The sequence below is a fragment of the Notamacropus eugenii genome, chromosome 2, assembly GCF_028372415.1.
Source record: "Notamacropus eugenii isolate mMacEug1 chromosome 2, mMacEug1.pri_v2, whole genome shotgun sequence".
NCBI lineage: Eukaryota > Metazoa > Chordata > Mammalia > Diprotodontia > Macropodidae > Notamacropus > Notamacropus eugenii.
Window position 1 is genome coordinate 223,592,104 of NC_092873.1, and position 27,550 is coordinate 223,619,653.

General features: G+C 35.7%; 1 protein-coding gene across 1 annotated transcript in view; it reads right to left on the reverse strand.

Annotated features, from left to right (window-relative positions):
* Positions 1-230: 230 nt before the first annotated feature.
* IFNGR1 (interferon gamma receptor 1) overlaps positions 231-27,550 on the reverse strand; it is a 33,633-nt gene continuing 6,313 nt past the window's right edge. The window contains exons 2-7 of the mRNA XM_072643424.1: positions 16,381-16,495; positions 15,441-15,604; positions 10,032-10,222; positions 7,242-7,431; positions 4,727-4,851; positions 231-4,166 (exon numbers count right to left, since the gene is read on the reverse strand). Of these exons, the coding sequence (XP_072499525.1) occupies positions 3,591-4,166; positions 4,727-4,851; positions 7,242-7,431; positions 10,032-10,222; positions 15,441-15,604; positions 16,381-16,495 (1,361 nt within the window). The 3' untranslated portion in view covers positions 231-3,590. The remainder of the gene's footprint in view (positions 4,167-4,726; positions 4,852-7,241; positions 7,432-10,031; positions 10,223-15,440; positions 15,605-16,380; positions 16,496-27,550) is intronic.

A 27,550-nucleotide genomic window follows, 5' to 3' on the forward strand; every position in this document is an offset into this window, starting at 1 on the left:
AAAAAAAAATAACTATGTTTATCAAGTGAAGCCAAAAAAGGAGCGGCAATCATGCTATTTAACAAAGCAAAAACACACATTTCAAAAAAATAAAAAAGGATTAAACAAGGAAATTATTCTATGACATTAAAAAAATAAAAAAAGGATAAACAAAGAAAGTATTTTATGATGAAAGGAATCAGGCAACAAACTGTGGTGAGTGAAAGATGAAATGACCAAGGAAACAAAGATTCAAGCTTTCAAGTATATCCATTTATTAAGCAATGCATGCAAACTGCCCAACACATCAGGACCAGTCATTTTCCTCAGATTTGACACAGGACCCATAATATGGGGGGTAAGGTGAGGAGGACAACAGATTTTTATACATTAAAAGCAATCAAATAAGACCAAATGATTAAAAGGAAACAATCAACCAGGATACATTAATCTTATTTCTAATTGGAGGGAAGATTAGAAACTTTCCAAGTTGAGAGGGGGAAGGGGGGGGAAGACTGAACACATATAATTCCTTGAAATTCGAGAAAGAGGTGTCTCACTTCCCTCAAAGAGTCTGTGACAAATCAAACGAACACTGATCAATCAAAACAGGGCCAATTTTCAGATAAGACATATGGATTGCTTGAGATGTATAATTGTGAGAAAACTTGCCATCAGTCTTTGGATCTGATTGGGTTTCTGGTCAACATAACCAAGGTCTTTAGTTAAGGGTCTTTAAGCTGCAGAAAGAAGTGGTCCAGCTTTCCAGCTGTGCAAGGCTGGTTCAAACAAGACAATAAGATTTTCTCCTAATTCCCACAACTGAATAAAGTTTTCTCACAAAATAGAAGTTGGACTAGACCCATAATTGAATAGAAAGGGAAATAAGCTAGCTCTGGAATTGAGTTACGAAATGGAGTCAGTATGGTTCACTCAATTCCCACAATTAACCACTTGCTGTCCTAGTCCCCTCAGTTCCCTCAGAATTAATACCAGTAACACACTTATATACTCCAAATGCATTAGCTTCCAAATTTATAAAGGTAACATTACCTGAATTACAAGAAGACAAAGACAATATGGAAGTTTTACAAAAATTGACTATTAGAGCAGACACTGCAAACAAATATAAAAAGGCAGAAACAGTTAATACATCTTTTACAGACAATATGCAATAAAAAATTTTAAAATGCAATAAAAAAATAATTGGTTCAGAGACCACAAACAATAGATACAGACCCAAATGGAGAATAAGCAATGAAATTCTAAATAACCAACGGGTTGAAGAATAATAACCTAATAGGGGAAGATAACATATAAGTGGGGGTGAGGAGAAGAGAAGGGCACTCCACTTGGGGACATGATGAAGAGCAAAGGAAGTCTCAGAGTAGTGTAGACAAGAAATGAGATAGGTGAACTGAGCTTCCTCTTTAAGTAAAAGATTTTAAAGTTCACAGCTTTACGTTCAGGAGGGGAGTAATAAATTGATCAACAAACATTTATTAAGCACCTACAATGTGCCAGGCACTGAGCTAAATGTGGGGGATACAGAAAGAGGCCAAACACAGTCCCTGCCCTCAAGAAGCTCACAATCTAAAAAGGGAAGACAAATAAATATATACAAAGCAAGCTGTATACATGATAAATTTTAAACAATTAATAGAGGGAAAACCCTAGAATTAACTGCAAAAGATGGGATTTTAGTTGGAACTTATAATGCTGATCTTTAAAAATACTACTGCATGGCATCTTCTACTGAAGGGAATTTGAAGTGAGGCAATATGGCACAAAAAACAGGAGCCTGAGATACTGGTTCTGGTTCTATAACAAGTCACTTGACTTAACTGGACCTCAGTTTTCTCACCCATAAAATCAAGGGCTTGGACTAATAATTCTTTTGGTTTCTTTTTACTTCTGAAATTCTAAAAGTCTTCCTATTTGAGCACCAAGCACCAAAAAACCAAAAGGCTCCTCACTTTCTACTTATTTTGTGTAATAAAACCTCAATATGCTAAATGAAATGGTAGGTAAAAAAGGAAAAATAAACAAAATGACATAATTGGTGGGTGGAATACAATCATGAGTGTATTGATGTGGGAGCCTCAATAAGCTGTATTAGTCCTGGAAGAACTGAAAACAGACCTAATCTTGGGGGAGTCAAAAGCTACTTGATAGGGCCTGACCTCTGACTACAGCAGGGGGTAGGGTGCATGGGTGGTTGTGTGAATTAGACAATTCTGTGGCAACAGTTCATAAACTGGGAATTCTATCATCAATTATCTTATGCTGTCTCTTGTGTGCATAATTTTGTTGAGTGAATACTGAAAATAGATCAGTAAAGTTTAAACTAGGTTTCTAATATCTGTATCTACTTTTAAGAAAAATAATTTTAATAAAGGACTATAAGATTTGTAAGGTAGTTTAAGAGAACAAAAACTTTTCAAGATCAAATGTAACATCGAATGAGCTGTGGTAGAGTGCTTCTAATTGTAGGGGTCACTTGCTAATGGAGGAAGTCAAGGCTGGTGGATCATATGAGTTCATGAGTTCTGAGCTGCAGAGTTAAAGCCAATTGTGTGTCCACACTAATATGGTGAACCCTGAGAGTTGGGCCACCAGGCTGCCAAATGGCCCTCCCAGGCAAAGACAGAGGTCAAAAACTTCTGTGTTCATTAGTAATGGGATCAGGCATGAGAGCAGGCACTGGGTTTCTAGTCCAGGTGGGATGGGGAGACTCACTCTCCCCCCACTCCTTAAAATTAAAATTATGAACTGCGGTTGAAATTTTAGTTTCCAAACACACACTATAATTTACAAATCTTATACTGATCTGAACATTCTTATTAATTAGGCATAACTGATTTACCACATAGTTACATGCCATTTGTTTTTTTAATAGATTCTGAAATGTCTTGGTTAGAAATGTGCTATCTTGGTTACTTTTGATTTTCCTTAGTTTCACATAGCCCTGATAATGGATCTAAATCCTTTAAATGAGGAATAAATGGCAGAAATAGAAGGGTAAAAGAATTTAGTTATATAAGCTATTTCACTCAGCAAAAGACTTTCATTTCATACTTTTTGTAATATTCAAAACCACAAAACTGGAAATAAAAAGTTTGGATGACAAAACCTATATCCAAATGTCACCTCTGTTGTTTCACCACATTAACTGAAAGACTGGAGTTCCAGAAATAGTTCACTATAACCAAGCACAGATAAAGATTATGTATTCATTTATGAACTGAGCTCCACATTTAAGGTGCTAAATAGATACATTTACATAAAGTGTATGAATTATAGATACTGTAGCTATCACCTCTGTATCCTTATTAAACATGTGTTCTGCAATTAAGATTGCAGATTGAAAGTACTGTACAAAGGGGCCCTACAAATCAAGGCCAAATCTGTTCTACAGAGGAGGAAGTGGAGATCCAGAGTCATGAAATAAAAAATATCATATAGAGCAAAGATTTGAAACCAGAGATTCTGACTCAAAATTCAGACACGGTATCACTCAACTTGAACACGGTACCTCCTTTTAAGCAAACCTGAAAAGTCAACTTTTAGGAAATGCAAAATGTCAAATTTGCTTTGTTTTAGCTGAAAGACTATAAAATTTCCATGGATGGTTCTGAAGGCTGGTAACCAATTAAAGACTCGTTATCATCGGCATCTATTGTATCTATTAGAGCATGAGGTTTATCATAGCCAAAAGATGTGTTAACCTTCCTTAGAGTGCTATTGTCTTGAACATCTGCTCTTGTTTCAGGGTCACTTTGTGGAGGCTCTGGGTCAGATATGAAGTCACAGGATTCCACATGCCTGTTCTCAGAATCATCCCTAGGAAGGCAAGAGCTTGAAATGAGACTGCCAGATTCAGCTTGGCTACTGTTAGAATGAAAATAATTCTCTTTCATCATTGTGTTCTGATGACTATCAGAGGTCATCTCAGGAATATTCTCTTCAACAGTCATTTCTTCTGTTATGCTTGATATTTCTTGGAAGTGTTCTGATTTTTCTCTATTGTCTTCAGAATTAATGCTACTCTTTGTGGTCAAATGACTGATGGGTTTTTCCTCACTTTCTGGAATTGCCAAATACGAAGTTTCAACAAAAGAATTACATCTTGATTCACAATCCACCTCTAAAATGTTGCGTGAATTAAAATTTCTTACCACAGAGGCCTAAAGAAAAAAAAAATGAGTATGTCAGATGAAAACAAATTGAAGCCTCCTGTTCACACATTAGACAGAGTGCTCTAAGGGCAAAGAAATATCTGTCTACTCAGTTTGTTACTTTAAGAGGAACTATGAGTGGAATAAGGTGAACAGTTAACTTTTGTTATTCAGAATCTTACTCACTGCCATCAACTACTCAAACTATCATACATGGCACTTAGAAATTCCATTCTGGAAATTATACTGTTACTACAATCTAGCCATATACTTACTATATAGTAGAGACATGGAAGGGAACCTTAAGATCCAGATGGTTGAGCATCAGGCCTTAGTGTGGCAGACCTGGCTCAGTCCTTCCTTTGTAAATTCTCTACTCCTAAGGTGGTCTTATGCTGCTTTATACCACTATTAATTGGGCTCATTCTCCCTAGGATGACGTGCACCAAAATCACTCCATCTCTTCTTTACCAAACACAAGAGGAAAAGTGATGAATAAAATTATTATAAACTTCAAATTTAACATATATTATAGTTAATGGAAAAATATTTAAATTTAAATAAGTTACCAATGACTTGGGTAATATGAAGTTCTTTCTCTGAAACACCTCTCTCTTCCAGACCAGATAAATCATGAGTACTATCATAATGAAGGCAATGAATACAGAAGTAATTAGGATGGGCAGAGAAGAATCTAAAAAAAGAGAAAAGAAACAAGATTAACATGAAGTCAGTACACAGGTGTGACAATCTGGATAATTTACAAGAGTTATTTAAAGTTATTTCTTAATATAGTAAAATTTCAGTTACTATAATAACATTCAGACCGTGGTAGGAACGGTTAAGTGAAGCTACCTTGGAATAGTGAAGAATAACTTGAAAGCTGGGAACATAGAGTCCTGAGTTCTAGTTCTTGTCACTAACCATGTGACCTTCAGCAAATTAGTTCCCCACTACTGATCTCATTGGGAGATGAGGAAGGAAAGGATTTAAAAAAAAAATTATTTCCCTCTCAATTACAAGTAAAGATAATTTTTAACATTCATTTTTAAAAAATTTTGAGTTGCAAATTTTCTCCCTCCCTCAACACTCCCCTCCCTGAGATGGAAAGTACTTTGATAGACAGATCACACATGTACAATCAGGCAAAACACATTTTCACAGGAGTCACGTTGTGAAAGATGATGCAGACCCAAAGGAAAAAAAAAGTGAAAAATAGTATGTTTTGATCTTCAGACTCCATCAATTCTTTCTCTGGAGATGGATACCAATTTTCATTTTAAGTCCTTCTGAATTGTCTTGGATCACTATATTACTGAACACAGCTAAGTCTTTCAGACTTGACCATCATACAATATTGCTGTTATTATGTCCAATGTTCTCTTCGTTCTGCTCACTTCACTTTGTGTCACTTAATGTCTTTTAAGTTTTTTCTGATATTAGCATGCTCATCATTTCTTTTAGCACAATAGCATTCAATTACAATAATATTCCACAACTTGTTTAACCATTTCCCAATTTCCCAACATTCCCTCAATTTCTAATTTTTGGTTAATACAAAAAGAGCTGCTATAAATATTTTTGTACAAATAGGTCCTTTTCCTATTTTTTAAAATTTCTTTGAGACCTAGTAGTGAATGCTAGCTCAAAGGGTATGCAAAGTTTTATAGCTCTTTGGGCACAGTTCTAAAATTGCTCTCCAGAATGGCTGGATCAGTTCACAACTCCATCAACGGCACATCAGGATCCCAATTTCCTCTCCATCATTTATCATTTATCTTCTGTTATATTAGTCAACCTGAGAGGTGTGAGATGCTACCTCAAGAGTTGTTTTAATCTGCATTTTTCTAATCAATAGTGGTTTAGAGCATTATTTCATGACTATTCATTGCTTTCATTTCCTCACCTGAAAACTGCTCATAGCCTTTGACCATGTATCAATTGAGGAATGACTTGTATTCTTATAAATTTGACTCAGTTCTCTACATATTTGAGAAATGAGGCCTTTATCAGAGACACATGCTATAAAAGTTGTTTTCCAGCTTTCTGCTTTCCTTCTAATCCTGGCTGTATTGATTTTGTTTTCCAAATCCTTTTTAACTTCATATAATTAAAATTATTCATTCTATGCCTAGCAATGCTATCTCTTCTATAGTTATAAATTCGTCCCTTCTCCACAGATCTGACAGGTAAACTAATCTTTGTTCTCCTAATCTACTTACATTATCACCTTTTATGTGTAAATCATGTACCCATTTTGACCTTAATCTTGGTCTATGATATAAGATGCTGGTCTATACCTACTTCCTGCTATACTGAAGGAAAGGAATGCCTGGAGTTACAATTCTAGGACAGAATTTTATCCTACATGGAGGACTTATGGAAGGACAGAGACAAGAATTACACAGCATCAGAAGGTAGAAGGGTTGCAATCTGCATTAGTGGAGGACTATCCATACCAATAAAATTAAAAATCTATATTAAGGCATTCAATGAAAATTTATAAGGTACAATATGTGAAGTTCTGGTGGAGTTCATATATTTTCCCATTTAAAAAAGAATTAGAATAGATTTCAGAGGTTATGCAGTAAATTCTTTCATTTTTATTTAAGTCAATGTGTAATACAATGTATGTAATGTGTGTTTTTAAATGAGGTCAAAAGTTCCATATTTTATAGGGATTTTAAAGAGAGATATCCCATTATTAATTAAACTGATGCTAAATCTCTTATGTATTTGTCTTACACATAAGATTTAAGTGCCTGAAAAGACACCTTATGAAACTTTCAGGAAGAAGAAAAAAATTTTATTAGTAGAGAACTTTAAGCCTTCATAAGTGTAGCCCCTTGGCCTTAATACATCCCCCCAAACAGTATTTCTTTCTTGAGTATTCCAGTAAACCAGGTTTTACTCTGAGGGACATTTTTTTTTGTGTTCTGAATTTCTCTATGAGATAAAATTATTCAGCTGTTAAGCATCTCAAAGTAGAGTTTAACTAAATTCTATCTTTGTAACTTTTCTATAGTTGTTGGTCACAATAATTAGGATTACTGGTAAGATTAATGGAGATTAACAACACATTACCTTCTTCTCTATTAGGATTAGGGGAAGTTGTAATACACTGTTCGTCTGATTTCTCACTTATACTTTGCCAAACAGCAGAGTTGTCAAAAAATCCTTTGGCAGAAACACAATACTCAGAATTAAATGAAATCGCTGGTATAATTAACTGACACTGAGTTTCACTGCAAGGTTCAAGTTCTTCCTCAGTGATCTGTGAAAGTTATTAAAATGAATAAAATATTAAAAACTTTAAACAATCAGTACTTCAGTCAATCTAGAGGCGTGCAAAATAGAGAACACATTCATGGTATTTACTAAATCTGAATAATTTAAATAATTAAGCTTGTAGATGACAAAATTGGAGGAGACTGACAACTAATTTATAAAATCATGTTTCAATATAGAAAGGTGGGATGTGCTAATAACTGAGTGCTCAATAAAGGGCCAAGACTGTTTTGTATGGCCCCTTGGGCTAAGAATAGTTTTTACATTTTTCAATACAACAAAACTTTAGGCTCCTTGAAAGCATCCAGCAAGATGATCTTGAACCATTAACAATTACCATGTTATTCAATCAATCCTAAATCCTAAATCCAACTAACTAATCAGCATCTTGATATCTTTAGTATGAATCACATTACCAAATATTTAACTAAAATCTTTGTATGTTCTATCTACAGAATTCCCTGCATAATCTCAAGAAAGAAAGGTCAGTTTGATGTCAGTCAATAAACTCTTATGTGTCAGGTAATGGGGGCACAAATACAAAGAATGAAACAGTTCTGACTCAGAGGCCACTAAGGATTCTAATGGGGGACACAACAAATACAGTTTTCGTTTTACTTTAAGAAGACAACTCCAAAGACCTCAATGTAAAGCAATTTTTATGTAATGTGAATTTGCCTGCAGAGGTGAGGAAGGGAGGGAGAAACACAGGGATGAGGTCTCATGTCTATGGAGGGAGGGGAGAAGCACATGGCTCCAGGACATGTTGGGACTGGGGACAGAGAAGTGAGAGCAAGAGAAGGAACATACAGGGACTGGGGCCAGCCAAGGGGGAGCCTGGCTGAAACCAAGAAGAAGAACATGTTGGAGGAGACATATGGGAGACCCAAGATAGACATGTGGGGGCCTGACACAAGGGTGGGTGGATGGAGTTGGGCAAAGGTCTACTCTCTCTGTCATTTGGAGAATTTTCTTTTTTTTTATGCAGAGAGTGAGAGCACTGTACTGTTCAATAAAGTTAACATAGGTTTTTTTTTTTTTCCAAATCACATGCACATGTAGAGTGGTGAGTCTTAGCAAGAAAAAAGGACCATCCATTTCCCAGAGGCTGAGAGGAGGAGAAATTGGGTGATGTCATGTGATTTTGAGATGAAGAGAAGGGGAGGAACCCTATACAATTCATTTCAATTTCTCAGTGAAGATCAAGGTCCTCAGCTGAGAGGGGAGCTAGGGGAAGCATGGGAAGCTTGAGGATGGTAGAGATTTAACCTCTTCTTGATGAAACTCTTCTAGCTCTTTGTAATCACCACTTCTTTTCCTGTATAACTATTTATTTAATGATCAGTTTTATAATTTTCCTAGGAATTGAGGTCAAGCTTACTGGTCTGTATATAGTTTAAAGATGCTTCCTTTAAAAAAAAAAAGGGGGGTGGTGGAAGATATTTACCTTCATTCCTGGAGTACTTCCTATTTCCATCATCTTTCAGTTACTGCTAATAGGGTCTCATCTGCCAGTTTTATTAGTACCTGAAAGTGTAATTCTTCTGGCCCAAGGTTCTTGAATTTGTCAAGAGCAACAAAGTGCTCTCTTACTATCTAGGTATCAAGTCTTGGTCCTCCATTGTTTTTAGTCATTTCTATCACAAGGGGTCAATGTCTTTAGCATTGAAATAGAATCGAGCATTTCTGCCTTCTCTCCGTGGTTGTCACCCCATGTATCTCAAATATAATGACTCTTATGTCATTGACGATGAAAATAAATTGTTAGAGAAACTCTGGACAATTTGTTGTATTTGAAGAAATTTGTTCTTTATATATACTTGCTATCCTCCTGCTCTTGGGATAAAGGTTCATTGGTGCTTATCAAGTTATGTTGTAGTGGGGGTTCTTTTGAGGTATGGCTTACGCTAGCTGTCCTGATGTCAGTTCTAGTTGTCAAATCCTGCAATTTGGGTCTTATGCCAAACTTTATGAATTACTTTCACTTCTAGTATTTTCCACTGTTTCTAAAGCAGTGGTACTAAATCTTATACAATTATTATAGGGTTACAAAATCATAAATTTAAAAGCTGGAAGGGGTTTTAGACTTTTCTAGGATAACTTATTCTTAGAGATGAGGAAACCAAAGCTCAGAGAGGTCAGATGACTTGCCCAAGGTACCATGTGTTCTTCCACTACTTCACAAATGATTTTATGTTTTAAGGCAGTATTGTCCTGGGCTGCCATTTCCCTCTCGCAAGGTGCTCAAATGCTTGCTGACTAAGGCAGTTTCTAGGCTTTTTTGGTCTTTCTTCTTGTGACAACTGTTTCACATCAGTTAAATTTTTATAAGATATGGTGATAATCCAGGGCAAAATGTTATTTGTGGGTACATAGCTAATGGGACAAAGTAAATATTTCACTGAGTTTAAGTAGTTTGCGCTGATGTTGATTAATTCAAATATAACCTCCCCTCCACAATATTCATATGTTCTTTACCCTTTCCCTGCCTTTATCCATAGACATTGAGAATACTTTTGTTACTCCACTGATAACCAACTTACACTATATTCAGAATATTTCTAACTTGAAAAATGCAGAACATACCTCACTTCCATTTATCTTCAAATAGACCGTGTAGGTGAACAAGCTGCAATCACCATCATCATCATCATCATAATAATAAAAACACACAGGTCCCTTGTCTTCTCCTTTAACAGTTATTAGAGGATGGTGTATATCAATGATAAGTTTGTGATTTTTCTCTTGAACCTTTAGTTTAGGTGGTCCTATTTTTCCTGAAATAAGCAGCAATATTATTTTGGGCATATCAGCTTAATACAATAAACATTCAGTAAGCACCTACTATGTGTCAGGCATTGTGCTAAGCACTGAAGACAAGAATAAGAAGGACTCCTTCCCCTCAAGCAACTTACAATTTAACAGGGGAAGACAATACATTAAAGGAAACTGGAAAGGTGGGGAAAGGGATCCAAGGCAGGGGCACCATGTTCTGGGGATATGAAATCAAGCAGAACTGGGGGTGGACAGCAGAGATTGCTGGAAAGTTCAGGCCTCAGTCCACTATAAAGGAAAGCTTTGGAAGAGATACAGTGCCTCCCTTGCCCAAGTAGGATAACACTTATATCATACTGGAAAGATTCATTTTTTTGCTTTCAGAAAAAAAATCATCCTCTAAGATATTCAGAAGAAACTTTATAACTTTCCTTTGTAATCTAATGTTTAACAAAATTCACTTAGGAAATTCCTTATGCAATTTAATTCCCTCATTCTTAGTGTAGACAAGTTGACCATAATCCCTGACATCACTAAAATCATGAGTTGGTAAGGTGACCTTTAGCTTTGTATTTGGATTTACAAACCTGGTCTCTTGAAACTTTCATATTAGAAATTTTAGGAATCTTGGCCAATTAAAAAAAACAAAACCAAAAAACCCCCACATAATCCGAGCATTAAAAGGAAACTCAAAAGTCATCCAGGACTCATCCCTGAGCAGGAATTCCTACTGTAATATCCTGGACAAGTAGTAGTTACATAACCTTGACTAGCAAATGTCTAAGGCTCAATTTGAACTCAGGTCGTCTTGATTCCATTTTGTCACAACTCTTCCACCTAGATGCCTTCTTATACAGAATTTACCAGTTTTAAATATAGGATTGATTCATGATCCCATTTTTAATTTTTGCTAATATCCAAAGGTTGTTTGACCTATCAGTAAATTTTATTTCCTAGCTATCTAATGCCATAATAACTTAGATTTGAAAGAGACCACAGATCATCTAAATCCCTTATTTTGCACATAAGGAAATTAAAGCCCAGAAGGGTTAAAAGACAACATAAGTAGTAGGTAGCAGAGTCAAAAATTTCTCTTTATTCACTAACTTTCTCTGCCAATAACATCCTTTCTAGTCAAAGGAACTTCTAACTTATGATCAATTTATCTACCTAGAAATTGTTATATTTCTTTTCCACTATAAGTAAAGCCTATTAATTATTGCCTTTTGAGTACAAAACAAATACCATTAAAGAGTTCTGTGCTTTTGAAAGTTTTCTATTTTCTGAATCCAATAAAAGGACATCAAATTGGAGTAATATGGAAAAAGAAGCTGGGTAGAATGACAGATCTGAATTACAGTGTATTTTCCCAAGAAGTACAACTTCGTTACTTATAAACTCACCTTATATTCACTTACAAATTAAGACTAAATGGGTACAATGCACAATAGGCCAGAATTATATTAAGTAGTAATATTTCAGAGAAAAATCCTCTTTCATTCAGCTATTCATCTAACATTTTTATCTTTTGGATAAGCCCAAAAACTCCCCTACTCCGCCTCCAGCTAACAACCAACCTTGCTCTTAGCCTGGCCCCAACAGTCATCGTCCAAAAGAACAAACCCCACAGAGAAGGAAACTACTCTATCTACCAACTCTTGACCAACTGTCATCAATGGGGCAGATCATCCAGTCTAGCTGAAGCAGCAATGTATCATGAAAGATATGAAGTAACATGATGGGCCAGGTAGATTAGATGACCTCCACCACCTTCTCCCCTCAAACTGCAATAGAGATTGATCAGGACTCAGAGTCCGAAAGCCCTAGGTATTGCAGTGCAGCCCAGACCAGAACTGCTTCTAGTTCAGTCCTTACAGCCATCATAAAAATGAGCAATCTCTGTGGAGAAGCCCACCATTCTCACAATCCAAAATCAACTACCATTAATGGGCAGGTAAACCTCAAAGCTCCTGGAAAAGCATTTTAACACCAACCCTTAAGTCTCTTCTGACTCCTACGTCTAGCACTCTTGCTATTTTGCCAAGTTTCTGAAAGCTTATTTGGATTCTTCTCTTCTTTTGTGACAGTCAAGAATCCAGAGGAACAATCCATTTGGGAATGCAATCTGTCAATTGCCTCTGCAGGGCTACGGCCCTTACCCTCCTCAAAACAGTCATTACTGAAGACTGAGAAAATAAAGTTTCACTAAAGTCCTTAGCACTGTCATATGGTTCAAACAAAATCAGAAAGAGACATGGTTTTTATCCAAAGAAATGATATTTTGGAGTCTCTTTCAAGAGGTCCCAAAATATTACTTCTATGGATTAAAAAACTGTATATATTTCTGATGCTGAACAATTTTACAATGTTTCAATAGTAAACATATAAACAACAAATGGCATAGCTTACAAGCAGAAGAAAAATTAACTGAAATAGACAATAAAACTAATTACAGAGGGGACCTCAAATTATCCCAAGTAAGCCTAGATAAGTGTAACAATGACGACAACAACAAAAACCCTTAGGAAATAAATTAAGGGCAAATCATTAGATCAAAGAACAAATCCTATTGTGGTTTATGAATTTGATGAAGTATGATTTTTCTGTAAGAAATGAAGAAATAGATGATTTCAAAAGACATGAAGATTTTTATGAACAAAAATAAAGGAAAATGAGCAGAATTTATATTATTGATATTATCATATCAATTATTATAAAAATGAACAATTTTAAGGGAGTTTCATAAAAGTAAAAAAAATGAAATGAACAAAACCAGGGAAAAATTTATGCAACAACACTCTAAAAAAAATAATTTCTGAAAGTTTTAAGTAAAATGATCATATCAGATTCTAGGGAACCAATGATAACACATGCTCTCCATTACAGAAATGGATTAAGATTTAGGGTGCAGAATGAGACACATATTTTTGTGTACAGATATTAGGAGAATCTATTTTGTCTAAATACACATATAATCAATTTCTAACTTTTATGGGGGGCAATGGTCCTAGAAAACAGGGAACAGTCTTTACAACAGCAGGATGAACAAGACCAGTGAAATACCTAGCTCCACAAATGTGTGGGCATCTCGCCTTTCATTTGTTTTTCTCTACTGCACATAGCCATGAAGGTAGTTGACTGCCAATGCAAAAGCGAAAATGAGATTACTAATAAAATCATGTGAAATCTCAAAAGTTAAACATGCGAATGTTGAGGACTGACTATATTTGTTATAAGAATTTTTTTTCTTTCTTTTTTCCCCAGTGAGATGGGGAGTGGGAAAATAGTTTTGCTGGTCTAAAAAAAAAATAGGGAGATGGAACTAATGCAGATGTGAAATGTTGCATTAATTTTCAGATAAGGTTACAGTTTTATTAGTTTTATTTAATTGATTTTATTTTGCTAAAACAGTCCTCTCATCCAATGGGTGTAATTTATAAATGCACTTAATGTAAATAAAAAAACATATAAAAAAACCTGAAAGTGACAAAAAAAGGAAATGGTATTTCTTATCATTTGACTAGCAGCTGAAACTCCTATGTACATAGTAAATACTTAATTTTTTCATCCATCCATCCATCCATCCATCCATCCATCCATCCATCCATCCATCCATCCCCACTGATTAATGTACGTACTCTCTCAACCATAAACCAACCCACTGACTTTTTTAAAGGAATACATACATAGGTAACTGCCTGACTGTACGTATGTGTTCACATATGTATAGTTAATGTTAGGGCAAGGAGGGTGAACACCCAAACTGAAGATACTTTAAAAGGGAAAACTTTGGAACTTTGTTGTTGTTTTTTTTTTAGTTTTTTTTCCATACTCTTTGGGGGTAGATGAGGGCAGGATTGGGAGAAGGGTATAAAAGGCCCATTTTAGACTATGTTTTCTTACCTAGTCAAGAAATAGTTCAATTCAGTAAAGGGCTTGGGTGGAAACTTACTTTTGGTACAATAATGTTGAGACTACAAATAACTAAAACTAATTTGGACTCTGCTGCCATCAAAGATGAGAGGAATATGAATCACCCTTCTAAAACCTGGGATAATGGTGGAAAGATGGATTTAGGAGTCAGAGGAGAACTATGCTCCAATCCTGGCAGTAAAATTTACTAGATGTGCCACCCTGTGATCTTCATGTTTCCCAATCTATGAAATGAAGCTAACAATATCACTGGGCTATTTTGAGCAAAGAACTTCAAACAACTTAATATGCTATGGAAAGTGAATTATTTATTAACATATTAAACTAACTATAATGTAACTTGTTTGGCTGTCAATCAGCATACAGAGAAGTCATCCTCTTCAGTTCTCTGCCCTCCATCATCCCAGTTCCCCTCAATATAGAGAAGATTCTTCTAAGAAGTTATCTATACTAACCTGGTGAAACTGTTTTCCCTCAGAGCTTTAGAAGCTGTTTTTATTTTGAGGGGGAGGGAAAGAGGGCCTGGACATTTAGGGAAGAAAGAAGGAAACTAAGTATCAACTGAAACATAAGAAATTTCAATTTAGATACAATAACTTTCTGATTTAGGAATTATTGAGAGAGGTGCTAAAAGTAAGACTGATTCTCATTAATTTGTAATAGTAGATCCTGCTTGAAGTAAAAGACCAAAAAAGGCAAGGAATGGAATGTACAATAATGGGACACTGAAGAATAAATTTATCTATAACTAGAAACCATAGACCGATAAGCCCAAGATCCTTTATTTTAAGTCACCCAAATGTTTGACTATTCTTTGAAATGTTTTTAAACTTGCTGGTAAATGGAAATGCCTACTTCTCTCTAGAAATCTTCATGCCATGCTTCCACCAGGGGGACGTGCACTCCTGACTGGTGAGAGTTCTCAGTAACTACTGTGACCCAGAACAACAATGATGTCGGTTCTCGTGTGACTACTGTTTGATACCATCTTGTGTGCATCCTATTCTTCCTGCTTTCCAACCTTAGTTCTGAACAGCAATCAGAAATCTCTATTACCTTTTCAAAACACCCTCCCTGACCACGATTCCTCATTGTGTTGACCTTGAGAATTAAGCTCTTTCAGAGTAGAGGACATCTTTCTTTTTACATTTGAATCTTCACCCCTTAGCCCACTGCCTGACACATGGTCAAGTGTTTAATAAATGCTTTTTTATTCATTCATAAACATAAAAAGACATTTAAAAACCTCAAATGTCAAGAAGTTTTATATTTCCACACATTACTTACCATCCTGATATATTAAAAATAATTTAGATTCCACAAAGGAAGATTCTTTTCGTCCAATGGTAGCTTTAACTCTGGCCCAGTAATAAGTCAATGGTTTAACATGGTCAAATATGTTACAAGAGTGATGGGATATATTAGTACAGACTTCTTTCCATTTCCCTTCTCTGAAAAGGAAAAGAAGGCAACTTGTGACAGTCAGCATATAAACATACCCAAATAATAACATTAAAAGAGACAACCTCAAAAAGGAAAGCGCTTAAATGCACTAAAAGCTTAATTTCATTGAACTTAATGAAAGTCTTAAAAGAGTATCTAACCAGAGACTTAACTACAAGCACTTCTAGTACCCATATGTAATACAGCAACATGTTCTCCAACATCATTAATTAGTTCCATGAAAAAAAAACTTTAGGTGAAACAAGGCAGTGTCATAGAAGCAATGTTATAAATGGTGAATGGGTTCTTGAGGAGGGTTTCTGAGGAATGGGAAAAGGCAGCAAAGGGTCAGAGGAGAGCCTGGGACTGCGCATTCATTGAGAGGCTGCAAACTTTAGGGGGTTACATTAAGAGGAAAGGTTGTAGATCCCCTAGATAACTCTGGGAAGAACACTGGGAATGGAGTGTTATAGGAGCTTCTGCTAAGGGACTACTTCTAGTAATGCAGACTGGTATCTGCTCTGCAATTTAGAGTCTAGGATCCTAGAGTTGCCTAGAACAGAGATGTCAAATTCCTGGCCCAGGCAAAACTCTAGAGCCAAATTCAAATGTAAATGGGAAATGTTTAACAAAATAAATAAAAATACAATACCACATAGATAACATCAATTTGACATTTTCTTTGTCACCACGTGGCCAGGTAAGGATCTTTATATTGGAGACCAAGGAATTAAATAAAAAACAAAAATATAAAAACAAACCAAATAAAACAGTTAACACTTACTTATAGTCCTTTAACTCCACTGTGAAAGTAGGACTCTGAGATGTTCTCTGGTATTCCCAAAATACTTCAGGATTCAAATTATAAGATTTTATTTCAACATTAGTTGGTGTAGAAACTGTAAGAGATTCAGTTATTTTAAATGAAAACATTAAGAAACTAACATCAACAGTAATTAGCAAAATAAACACAGTAGATAGTAATAACTTTAGAAACATTTATATTTTATGCTAAAATAATCAGCATAAAATAATTTTCTTTTATGTTAAATCTAAGGTCATCATGGAAGAATAATTCTTAATTCCACATGATGATTTATAATTAAGAGCCTGGTGACAATCTGAACTAATTAAATTCTAAAGCCACATATCAATATTTTTTGTATATGAAGCAATACATTCATGAAACCAACAGAATCATCAGATCACATATTTAGAGCTGGAAAGAATGCTAGAGGTCATGTGGCTCTCCTTTTACAGATGAGGAAACAGAGACCCTGAGAATTCACCAAATACTATCCCTAAATTATTTTGTTACTGAATATTTACAATCTTCAGTATATGGCTGGAGGGTAGTTCATATGAAAATGAATTGAACTATTAAGCTCAAAAAGGACTCAACATTTGGCCAAGGTGGCCATAAATGAAAGTAATTAATAAAATTTTAGGGTCTAAGACTAATGGGGCTGATAGTACCACTGTTATCTGCTCTGACTAGATCACATCTCGAATGATATAATCAGCTCTAGGGCACTACATTTTAGAATAATGACAATTATTCTAATTATCTAATGATCTAATATCTAAATTAAATAATAATTTAGAATTATGATAAAATGGTATATACCCATCTATATAAAAGTGACCAGAATGATTTCTTAGATTTATCAGGATGATAAGGGAACTCAAAACCGTAACATAAGAGAATCAGTTCCAGAAATTCCAGGATAAACATCCCTTCAAATATTTGAAGAATCATTATTCAGGAGAAGGATTGACGTTCTTCCATCTGTAAAATTATGGGGTTGTTCTAAATGATTCCTAAGGTTTTTTCCATTTTATGATTCGATTTTGTATTTTAATGTTGTCATACATATTAATTTGTATGGGACTAGAGCTCATTAGTACAGGTGAGCAGTTTTCTTAGGCTCTTTGTCTCTCCACTTAGTCAACCAACAAATTCTGCAAGATCTAAACCAATCATGGAAATAAGATTTACACATTAGCCAGGCTCTGAAAGAAGAAAGAGAACAAAAGGGAAAGCCACAAAACAAACAAATAAAAGTGAAAATACTATGCTTTCATCTGCATTCAGATTCCACAATTGTTTCTCTGGACGTGAATAGTATTTTCTATCAAATGTCTTTTAGAAATGTCTTGGATCACTGTATTGCTGAGAAGAGCTAAGTCTATCATAGACGATCCTTGCCCAGTGTTACTAGTACTATGTACAATGTTCTGGTTTTTCTCATTTCACTCAGCATCAATTCATGTAAGTCTTTCCACCACCTAAACTTCATGAGGCCCCTTATTAATTGCTGGTGCCCTCCATGTTGGGGTGGTGGAAAAAATGGACTGGGAATGCTGAGTCTTGGCTTCTAGTTCTAGTCATGCTACCACTACGCAGTTATTGTGACCTTATATAAGTTACTTACTATGATACTATGATCTTTGGTTCTTGAAGAAGATCCTTACAGGCAAATTAGGAAGCAAATAATCTTACTAGTTTTAGTTCTGTCCCATGCAGCTCTTTTGCCTATTGTATTCTAATAGGACCTACTGATTCCATTTCATCTATTTTCTTTCTTGCTCAAATTTTTGTGATTTTGTTCATAATTTGTATGTATCCACACAAGCTGAGGCAGAGATAGGAACCATTTCTTTTTCTGGGTTCAATTTATGTCTATGCAGATCTTAGGATGAGTAAAAGAAGATTAATGAATAAATGAAAAAAAATTAAATGATTACTATGTGACAAGCACTCTGCTAAGTGCTGGAGATTAAAAGACAGACCATCTTGATCTCAAGAAGCTTAATTTTAATAAGGGAAGACAACATATATGGAGGAATCTTGGCCAGGGAGGATAGCAAGTGGAGTCAATAGGGTAATTGATTGACATGTTCTTTACAGAATCAACTGGTAAGCACTGGTCCACTATTCCTATTGCAAGAGGTGAAAGGGAGAGAGCATGTCAGGAAGGAGAAACATGGTTAGATAGCTGGAGTCGGCTAGCTGTAGTGCGTCTGACCAAGGCGTTACTCTACGGCAGGAGATGGGAGGGTGTAGCTGCAACTTCTCAGTTCAGCATCGTGAAGATGGCAGTGAAATGGGGGAGACTGAATGAGGAGGAAGGTGCTATGGTTGGCTAGATGTAAATCTCATTCAAAAGCACATTTTGAGTTACTGACTATAAGTACATAAATGATAAATACACTACAGAAATCAAATGAGATATTTTAAAAAATTAAAACAATGAAATGGAAAAGAGAACAACTTTCTCAGAAAAGACACATTAAGCTTCAACTATTAACCACAAAGGTTTTATGATGAGTAACAACATTCAGGGTGTGAGGAAAAAAGTGGCTGCTGTGGTTTATGTGCAAAAAAAATTTAAGGGAGGGGACACATTTCAATGATCAGAAAAGTATGTTACAAGTAGCTAACAATTCTGATTCAAGTCAATCACAATCTAGTACACATTTGCCAACTTATTTTACAGTTTCTCTTTATACTTTATTGGCTCATTAAAACTGACCTGCATGTTTTTTCCCCGGAACTCAACATTACATTTTCTATTTTTGTAATTTTGTACAGTTTGCCTAATATACCTATAATACAATCCCTCACATCTACCCCTTGGAAAATTTAGCTTCCTTCAAATCTCAAATAAGGTTCTAACTCTTGGTGATTTAGTGAATAAGATATTGGACTTGGATTCAGGAAGACCTGGGTTCAAATCCAACCTTTGATACTCACTAGCTGTGCAACCCTAGGCAAGTCACTTAACCTTTCTGAAGTAAGACCAATAGTGCTTCTCTAAGATGTGAAAATCTCAGAATCATAGATTTCTATGACAAGTGCATATAAAAGTGAACAATAATATTATTACAATTACAGGTAATCTTTCCTGATTCCACGACTTACTAGTGTTCTTTCCATCCCTGAATTACATCACTTCTATGTTTAAATGTTGCACTCCCCACTCCATTAAGGGAAATATAAACTGTTTGAGCACAGGGACTCCTTCCAGTCCTTGCCACACTATATCCCCTATCATTATTCACCCATACTCTAGCTTAGCTATCAATTTCTAATTTCTACTAAGTATCTTACATATTATATTTTATTACAATGAAATGGTTCCTCTGTCCCCCCCAAAAGTTGGAAAATTAGTTGAAGTAATCAAGAATACCTAGAGGGTTATCTATATTGGCTAAGGCAATTGTGAAGGCATTGAAAGGTCAATTATTAAGATCCTTAAAAGATGAAAGGGACCAGAAAGGCTTGAGGAAATAAAAAACCACTCACTTCTTCACTACCAAACAAGGTAGCTGAGAAAATATCAAATGCCAAACCAAACTCCTACTTCTCCATTTCCAAAAAATCTCTATGAGAATAATTAACTCATGTTGAGGGCATCTTTAATAAAGGTATGCAAATAGGCAGGTTTTGAAAGTGACATTCTACAGATGACATATTTAAAGTCATATGATTGAGTGAAAGCTGTACAGGAATGAGGTTCCATTGTACTTGTTTATTGAGTACAACAAAAGCATTTGGTTTTCACTCAGTTAAGCTGGAGACCTGTGTTGTATGTAGAGCAGCCTAGCGCCCCTCCTCTCTCCCTCAAACCTCATCAAATAACTAAAAATCATCCCCAAAAAACTAAAGTGGTGGCTCAGTTTGTGCCTGACTCTTCATGGCCCCATTTTGGGTTTTCTCTGAGAAGATATTGGAGTGGTTTGCCATTTCCTTTTCCAGCTCATTGTATACATCAGGAACTGAGGCAAACAGGGTTAAGTAGCTTGCCCAAGTAGCTGCACACAGCTAATAAGTGTCTGAGGCCAGATCTGAACTCAGGAAGATAAGTCTTCTTGACTCTAGGTCTGGCATTCTATCTACTGAATCACCTATCTACCCCCCAAAAACTAATAGGGAAATCCAAAAAAGATGAGGAAATAATCTCCTCCATATAGTCCAGAACTACACATAAAGACTGCTAGAAGACAGAAGATGGTATAGGTGTCAAATCAAGAAAGTCAGGATTACTTCAGAAGGCTCAGAAGTTGCTAGTGTAGGGAAAAGGATCATGCCAAGAAAAGCAGAATAACTCCATCAAATGGGCAGAATATTAGTGGGTAGAAGGGAATTGGAGTTAGGGAAGGGGAGAAGATAAGTTAGCTTGGAGTCCAACAAATATTTATCTGAATAGGGTCATTTCAAGCAAGTACTACTAATAATCAGGTGCCCGAAGATAGATTCCAACTTGCGCCCTTCAGGATAGAAATGGGGCACAGAATCAGCTCTCGTAAGCACAGGAGAAAAGTGACTGGAATAGGTATGGTGAAACACACAATCTCTGCTATCAGGAGATTTATTAATAATAATAATGTTATTAATAATAATTCATTACATTGTAAGCTCCTTGGGGACCAGGAACTGTCTTTTGCCTCTTTTTGTATCCCTAGGGCTTAGCACAATGCCTGGCATTTGGTAGGCTCTTAATAATGTTTATTTATTTATTGATTCATTGATACTAGGAAGGGCAAGTCTGGTGGATTACTTGAGCTCAGAAGTCTTAAGTTGCAGAAGGGCTAAAACCAATTAGGTGTCCATGCTAAGTATAATGCCACGGCATCAACATAGCGAGTCCCTGGAAAAAGGAAACCATCAGGCTCCCTCAGAAGGGGAAAATCATTCCAGGCTGGAAAAATGGAGATGAAATCTTCTGTGCCAATTTGCAGTTTGACTGGGTCTGAAAGTGCCTTCTTCACTTAAAGCCTAGAGAGAATAGGGAGACCCAGATTTAACAACAACAAAAGGTGGCAGGTACATGGCAATGTAGTCTTATGAGCAAGCATTGTGAACCACAGTAGGAAACAGGTCAATTTGGGCCCTGTTGAGTGGAGAGGACAAAACTGTGCAGGATGTTTGATAATAGTGATCTCCAACCTCCTACTGGGACTCCTGAATGAGGAATGTGCAAAGACAAGGAAAAATAAAGAGATCAGCTGAGATCTGAACACATAGTGGAACAACAACAAAAAAAGACAGGAGCCAGGGATTCAAGTAGAATGTAGAGACTCATACTAGGCATCCCATCCAGATCTGTGGCAGCATTCTGACCATGGAAGGGCAAGATTTTAATAAAGCCAATCCAACCAGGGCAAGGTGTAAGAGATTACTCTGAACTTAAGATCCCAATCCAAGAACTGAGGATAAAATTATGAATAAACAGAAGGTATCAAACACAATAAAAAAACCCCAACACCCCACTATGGTTTTTAAGGGAAGACCAAGCAGTAAATCCAGAAAAGTATAACTCCATAACAATTACAAGCAAAACTTTGGGAGGGGGAATGGCTTGGCTTCAAGGGCTACAATAGCAGAGAAATGAAGCACAAGATAAAATAGTGAAACTGGAAAGGAAATGAGAGTTTAGGAAGAAAAAAATGTGATAGGAGTATAAAATACCTTAGAACAAATGATGGAAAAGCTTACCAAACTAGTAGATTCTCTGAAAAATAGAATGGATACAACTAAATGATTCTATGAGACAATAAACATCTGAGCAACAAAATGTGAGGTATCTATTATCAAAAATACTGATTTGAAAAATAAGTCAAGAAAAGAAAATTTAAGAATCATTAAACTCCCTAAAAACCACAACTAAGCAAACAATGTACATACTATATTTCAAGAAAACATAAAATAGAACTTCCCTGATCTATTAGAACTTCAGGGATAAGTAAAAATGGGGAAGAAAATAAGCAAAAACTGTAAATACCCAGGAACACCACAGCCCAAATTCAGAGCTCCTAAGTAAAATAAACAATACTGCAAACAGTAGGAAAGAAAAAGTTCAAGTACCAAAGAACCACGCTCAAGTTCATGTAAAACTTAGCAGCAACCATTATAAAGGAGATCTTGAATACAATCTTCTAAAAAGCAAAATATAAAAGTTTACAACCTCAACTAACTTACTCTGCAAAACTAAGTATTAATCCTACAGAAGAAAAAAATAAACTTACAGGACTTCCGAGCATTCCTGACAAAAAGACCAGAGGTAAGAAAAACTTTCATATGCAAACACAGGTGGGAAGAGAAACCCAGAAAGATACATAAATGCATGTGAACAAATAGAAAGAGATAAGTAATAATTAAGTGTTTATGAGGTGTGGAAGAAAACTGTGTAAATATGGAAGGAGATTACTATCTAAACATGGATAAAATAGGGGAAAGCAGGTATCTCATAGATCTTAATCCTATTCAAACTGAACCAAGGATAATTAATGTTAACTGGGGAAAAATAAAATCTTTGCAGTTAAATTTCTCTGATAATGATCTCAATTTCAAGATATTTAGGGAATGGATTCAAATTTACATAAGGAAAAGAGACACTTCCTAATTAATAAATGGTCTAAGGAAGGGGGCAGCCAGGTGGCTCAATGGATAGAGAGCTGGGCTTGGAATTAGGAAGACCTTAATTCAAATCTGGCCTCAGACACTTACTAGCAATGTGACTCTGGGCAAGTCACTTAACCTCTATTTACCTTAATTCACTGGAGAAGAAAATAACAAACCATTCCAGTATCTTTGTCAAGAACCCAGGGGCAGCACTGGCCTGCTATGATCCACAGGGTCATGAAGAGATAGACACGACTGAACTACAACTAAGGATATGTGCAGGTAGTTATTAAGAGAAGATACTCCGGCTATCTAGAGATATGTGAAAAAAAAATGCTCGAAAGCACTGCTAATTAGAGAAACATAAATTAAAGCAACTCTGAGATTCTACCTCACTCTCTTCAGATTGGATGACAATAAAGGAAATGATAATTGTTGAAGGGGCTAGGGTATGTTTATCCTTCATTGCCGAAGAAGACCATGCCATCAAAGAATTGATAACATGACTTGCACTTGACTTTGTTTTGAGTGAGTGAGGGCTGTGCAGGTCACCAGACTCACTTCTCCAGAGCCATCTGAATCCAGTGACCAGATATTCATCAGGATGAATGGAGATGTCCCAGGATGAGGCAATTAGGGTTAAGTGATTTGCCCAAGGTCACACAGCTGGTGAGTGTCAAGTGTCTGAGGTGAGATTTGAACTCAGGTCCTCCTGACTCCTGCACTGGTGTTCTATCCACTGCAACACCTAGCTACCCCAGGGGCTAGGGAGGAAAAGGCACAATGATTCACTGCTGGCAGACCTGTGAATGGATACAAGCATTCTGAAACGTATTTTGGAATTATACACAAAAAGTTACTAAATAATAACTTTTGATCCAGTTATATCACTGGTAGGCCTATACTCAAAAGATATTAAAGAGAAGAAAAAGTCCTTTGTGTACAAAAATATTTTTAATAGCTCTTTTCATAGTGGCAAAAAAAAAGGAGAGAAACTAAGAGGAATGCTTAACTGAAAAATGGCTGAATAAGTTGTGGTATATGAATGTGATGGAGTAGTATTATATTGTAAGAAGTGAGGAAATAGGTGATTTCATAAACCAATGAAAAAAGAAATAAGCAGAAAGAGAACAATTTATACAATAACAACAATACAGTAAGAGAAAACAATTTTGAAATCTTTCAGAACTATCATCAACACAACGACCGTTCGTGACTTCAGGAACCAATGATGAAATATGCTTTCATTACAGAAAGATGATAAGATTCAAGGTGTGATGAAAAATATGTTTTTGTGTACAGTCATTAGAGGAATATTTTGCTTGAGTATGTGTACTTGTAACAAATGTTCTTTATTTTTTAATGGATAAGGTTTGGGATGGAGACAAAATAGATTTCTGTTCATTTTTAAAAGAGAGGGTGTTAAACATGTGAAATGTTGCATGAATTTTCAGACGAGGTCATTGTATTTTTAGTTTTACTTAAATGTTTAACTTTGTTACAAGTGCTACCTCATGAAATGGTGGTAATTTGTAAATATGCACAAATGTAAAGGGAAAATATCAATAAAACTTATAAAAAGAATTGTGAACAAAAGTACAGTTTGTGTAGAAATAAATTGAATTCAACAGGAATATAGATGGTGACAAGAAAGGGGAAAATCAGGGAAAAGAAAGGAGCAAAATAAACTTCAATTATGCAAGGGCTAATAAGGTGTGATTGAGAGAAAAAAAGTGTAAAACAAATTGCGGTCTGGACTTGATGAGGAAAGAAGTAGGAACAAACCACTTTGGTCACCGAACTTCTGGTAATAATCAGATACTTTCTTTCTCCACCCCCTTCTTTGTAAAGAAGGGAGAAGGAGGAAAAAATGTAAGAGGTTATAATGAAAGGAACAATAATTAACAATCATAACAATGAACGTGACTGAGTGAACCATAAAATGAGGAGTTCAGGAGAATGTATTAGAAAGCAGAATTTCAATAATATATTGTTTATAAGAATACATTTCAAACAATCACACAAGATTAAAACAAGTGGCTATACCAGAATTCACTATGTTTCAAGTAAATCCAAAAAACAGATGGGCATTAACTATTGTCAGACAAAGTGGTTAAAAGTGATACACAAGAAAATTACATTATGTTTAAAGACATAATGAAATATCAATTCTTTATATGCATGTATGACAAAGCATTTAAATACTTAGAAGTTAGTCCCTGTTACAATAATGAAGTAAAATTATAATTAACATAGAATTAGTTCGCAGATTTAGTGTCATACCAAAGGTCCAAAAGGTTACTTTGCAGAATTAGAATTTTGTTATCAAATGGAATTAATGAAAAATAATAATAATAATAATAATAATAATAATAATATATATGTAGCCTACTAAGTGCCAGGCACTGTGTTAAGTGGTTCACAAATATCTCATTTGGTCCTTCCAAAAACTCTGGGAGGTAAGTCCTATTTTTATTCTCATTTTGCAGATGAGGAAACTGAGGCAAACAGAGTTCTAGTAACTTGCCCAGAGTCACACAGCTGGTAAGTAAGGTCACATTTGAACTCAGGTCTTCCTGACTTTAGGCCCAGTGCTTTAACTACTGACCAACCAAGTTAAGAGGAATGAAGAAGGCCTAACAAAACCGGATCTCAAACTATATAACACAAAGCAGTAATCATAGAGACCATTCGGTGCTCTTTAAAAGTAGAAAAGTTGGTTGGTGGAATACGTTAGGTGTACAAGATGCAAAAGCAATAAAATATAGTGGAATGTTTGATAAATCCAGGGACTGAAACTGGAAAAGTGATTCAATAAAATCTAATGGGAATACTATACAGCAGAGTTGCAGAAATTAGGTTTAAACTAACATTTCACACCAATGCCACAATAAAAGCTCCAAAAACATACAGGTCCTGGGAATAAAGTCACACCATAAAAAATTTAGAGGAACAGTTAAGGTGATAACTTTCACAATTACGGATAAAGAGTTACTGACTAAACAAAGTTTGGGGGGGAACTCAGGAAATAAATCAACAATTCTTATTACATAGAACTGAATGTTTCTGTGTAAACAAAATCAATGAGGATAAGTTTTTAACAGGTGAAAACGATGGGGCTAGAAGGACAGATGCAAAAAAAAAAAAGTGAGGTCCAATAATACATTCTAAAACACTCAGAAGAAAACAGAAAGTTCAGGAAAAAGCACCAACAGGGACATCTGGAAAGGAATGTGTAGAATGTATTATGTACTTTTAAAACGTGGCATGAAAAGCATATGAATGGGTTTATATTGAAACTGCTTTTTTTTTTTTTTTTGGTGTTTTAAGTACAGAATTTCTTTTAATGATGAAAGGGATGGATTCAGAGAAAAAAGAGAAGAATTGTTTGAATTGATTCACTAGATATAAATAGAACTGACCTCATGACTACAACATTGTTAAAGAAAACAAAGCCCCAGGCACTACATCAATGAAGTGACTAAATGCTATTCCAGAAGGCTGATAAAGTATGCTCATATTACCTCATGGCAGAGTGGAGGCAGACAAAAGATTCAGAACGAGACATATATTTTGAGGCATGTCCACTGTGTGGGTTGGTTCTACCTTAGGAGAGGTGGTGGGGAGAGTAGAAAGGGTTAGGGTTAGTAAAGAGTCGTATAATGATCCTTTAAAAAAATGTAAAGAATCAAAAATAAACATAAAAGTTCAAAAAGGGGTAAACAAAAGCAGAGCTAACTACATACTCTACCATCTAGTGACATCTGGTGCCTTGCCTACCTTGACCAAGACTTCAGTCTCTGGAGATTTTTACTTGCTATTCCTTATGCCTGGAACACTGTCCTCATCTCCTGACTTCTTTCAAGTCCCAGATAAAATCTATCTTCTATGAGAAGTCTTTTCTGATCTCCCTTAATGCTAGTGCCTTTCCTCTATTGATTACCTCCATTCCTAAATATAGCTTATTTGGATATGGTTAATTTTATGTTGTCCTTCCTATTAGACTGAGAGCTCCTTGAAGGTAGGGCTATCTTTTGTCTTCCTTTGTCTCCCCTGCACTAACCACAGTGCCTGGCATTCAAATTATTACTAACTGAATTATGCCCCCCCCAAAATTTGTAGGAAAAACTTCATTTTTGTTAACGTTTGTCAAATTTGTAATAATAAATAGGTTAAAAAATAGGGGCTTGGGGGAAGTGTTGGGAGGAGCATTTGATACCACAGAGTAAAACTGTCACCCTAAGGGCTTTCCTTCAATAAGGTATCTCTTAAGCAACATTATAACAAAAATCACATATGATTCCTTAGAATTCCCACAAAACATAACTTGGTTCGACAACCTCTTTGATTGCTATCAAGCAAGCAATAAAACAAGGAGACATGAGTTTGCCAAAGGTGTTTGCCACTGTCATGGTGGATTTCTAGCACAGAGTTCAAATGGAAGTGGGCAGTTCTAGAGAAGTTGAGATGCTCCAGATGTTCCTATCTGTGGATACCATTTTGCTGATTGCATCAAGTTCTGGAATACCAGACAACCTCCCTAAAT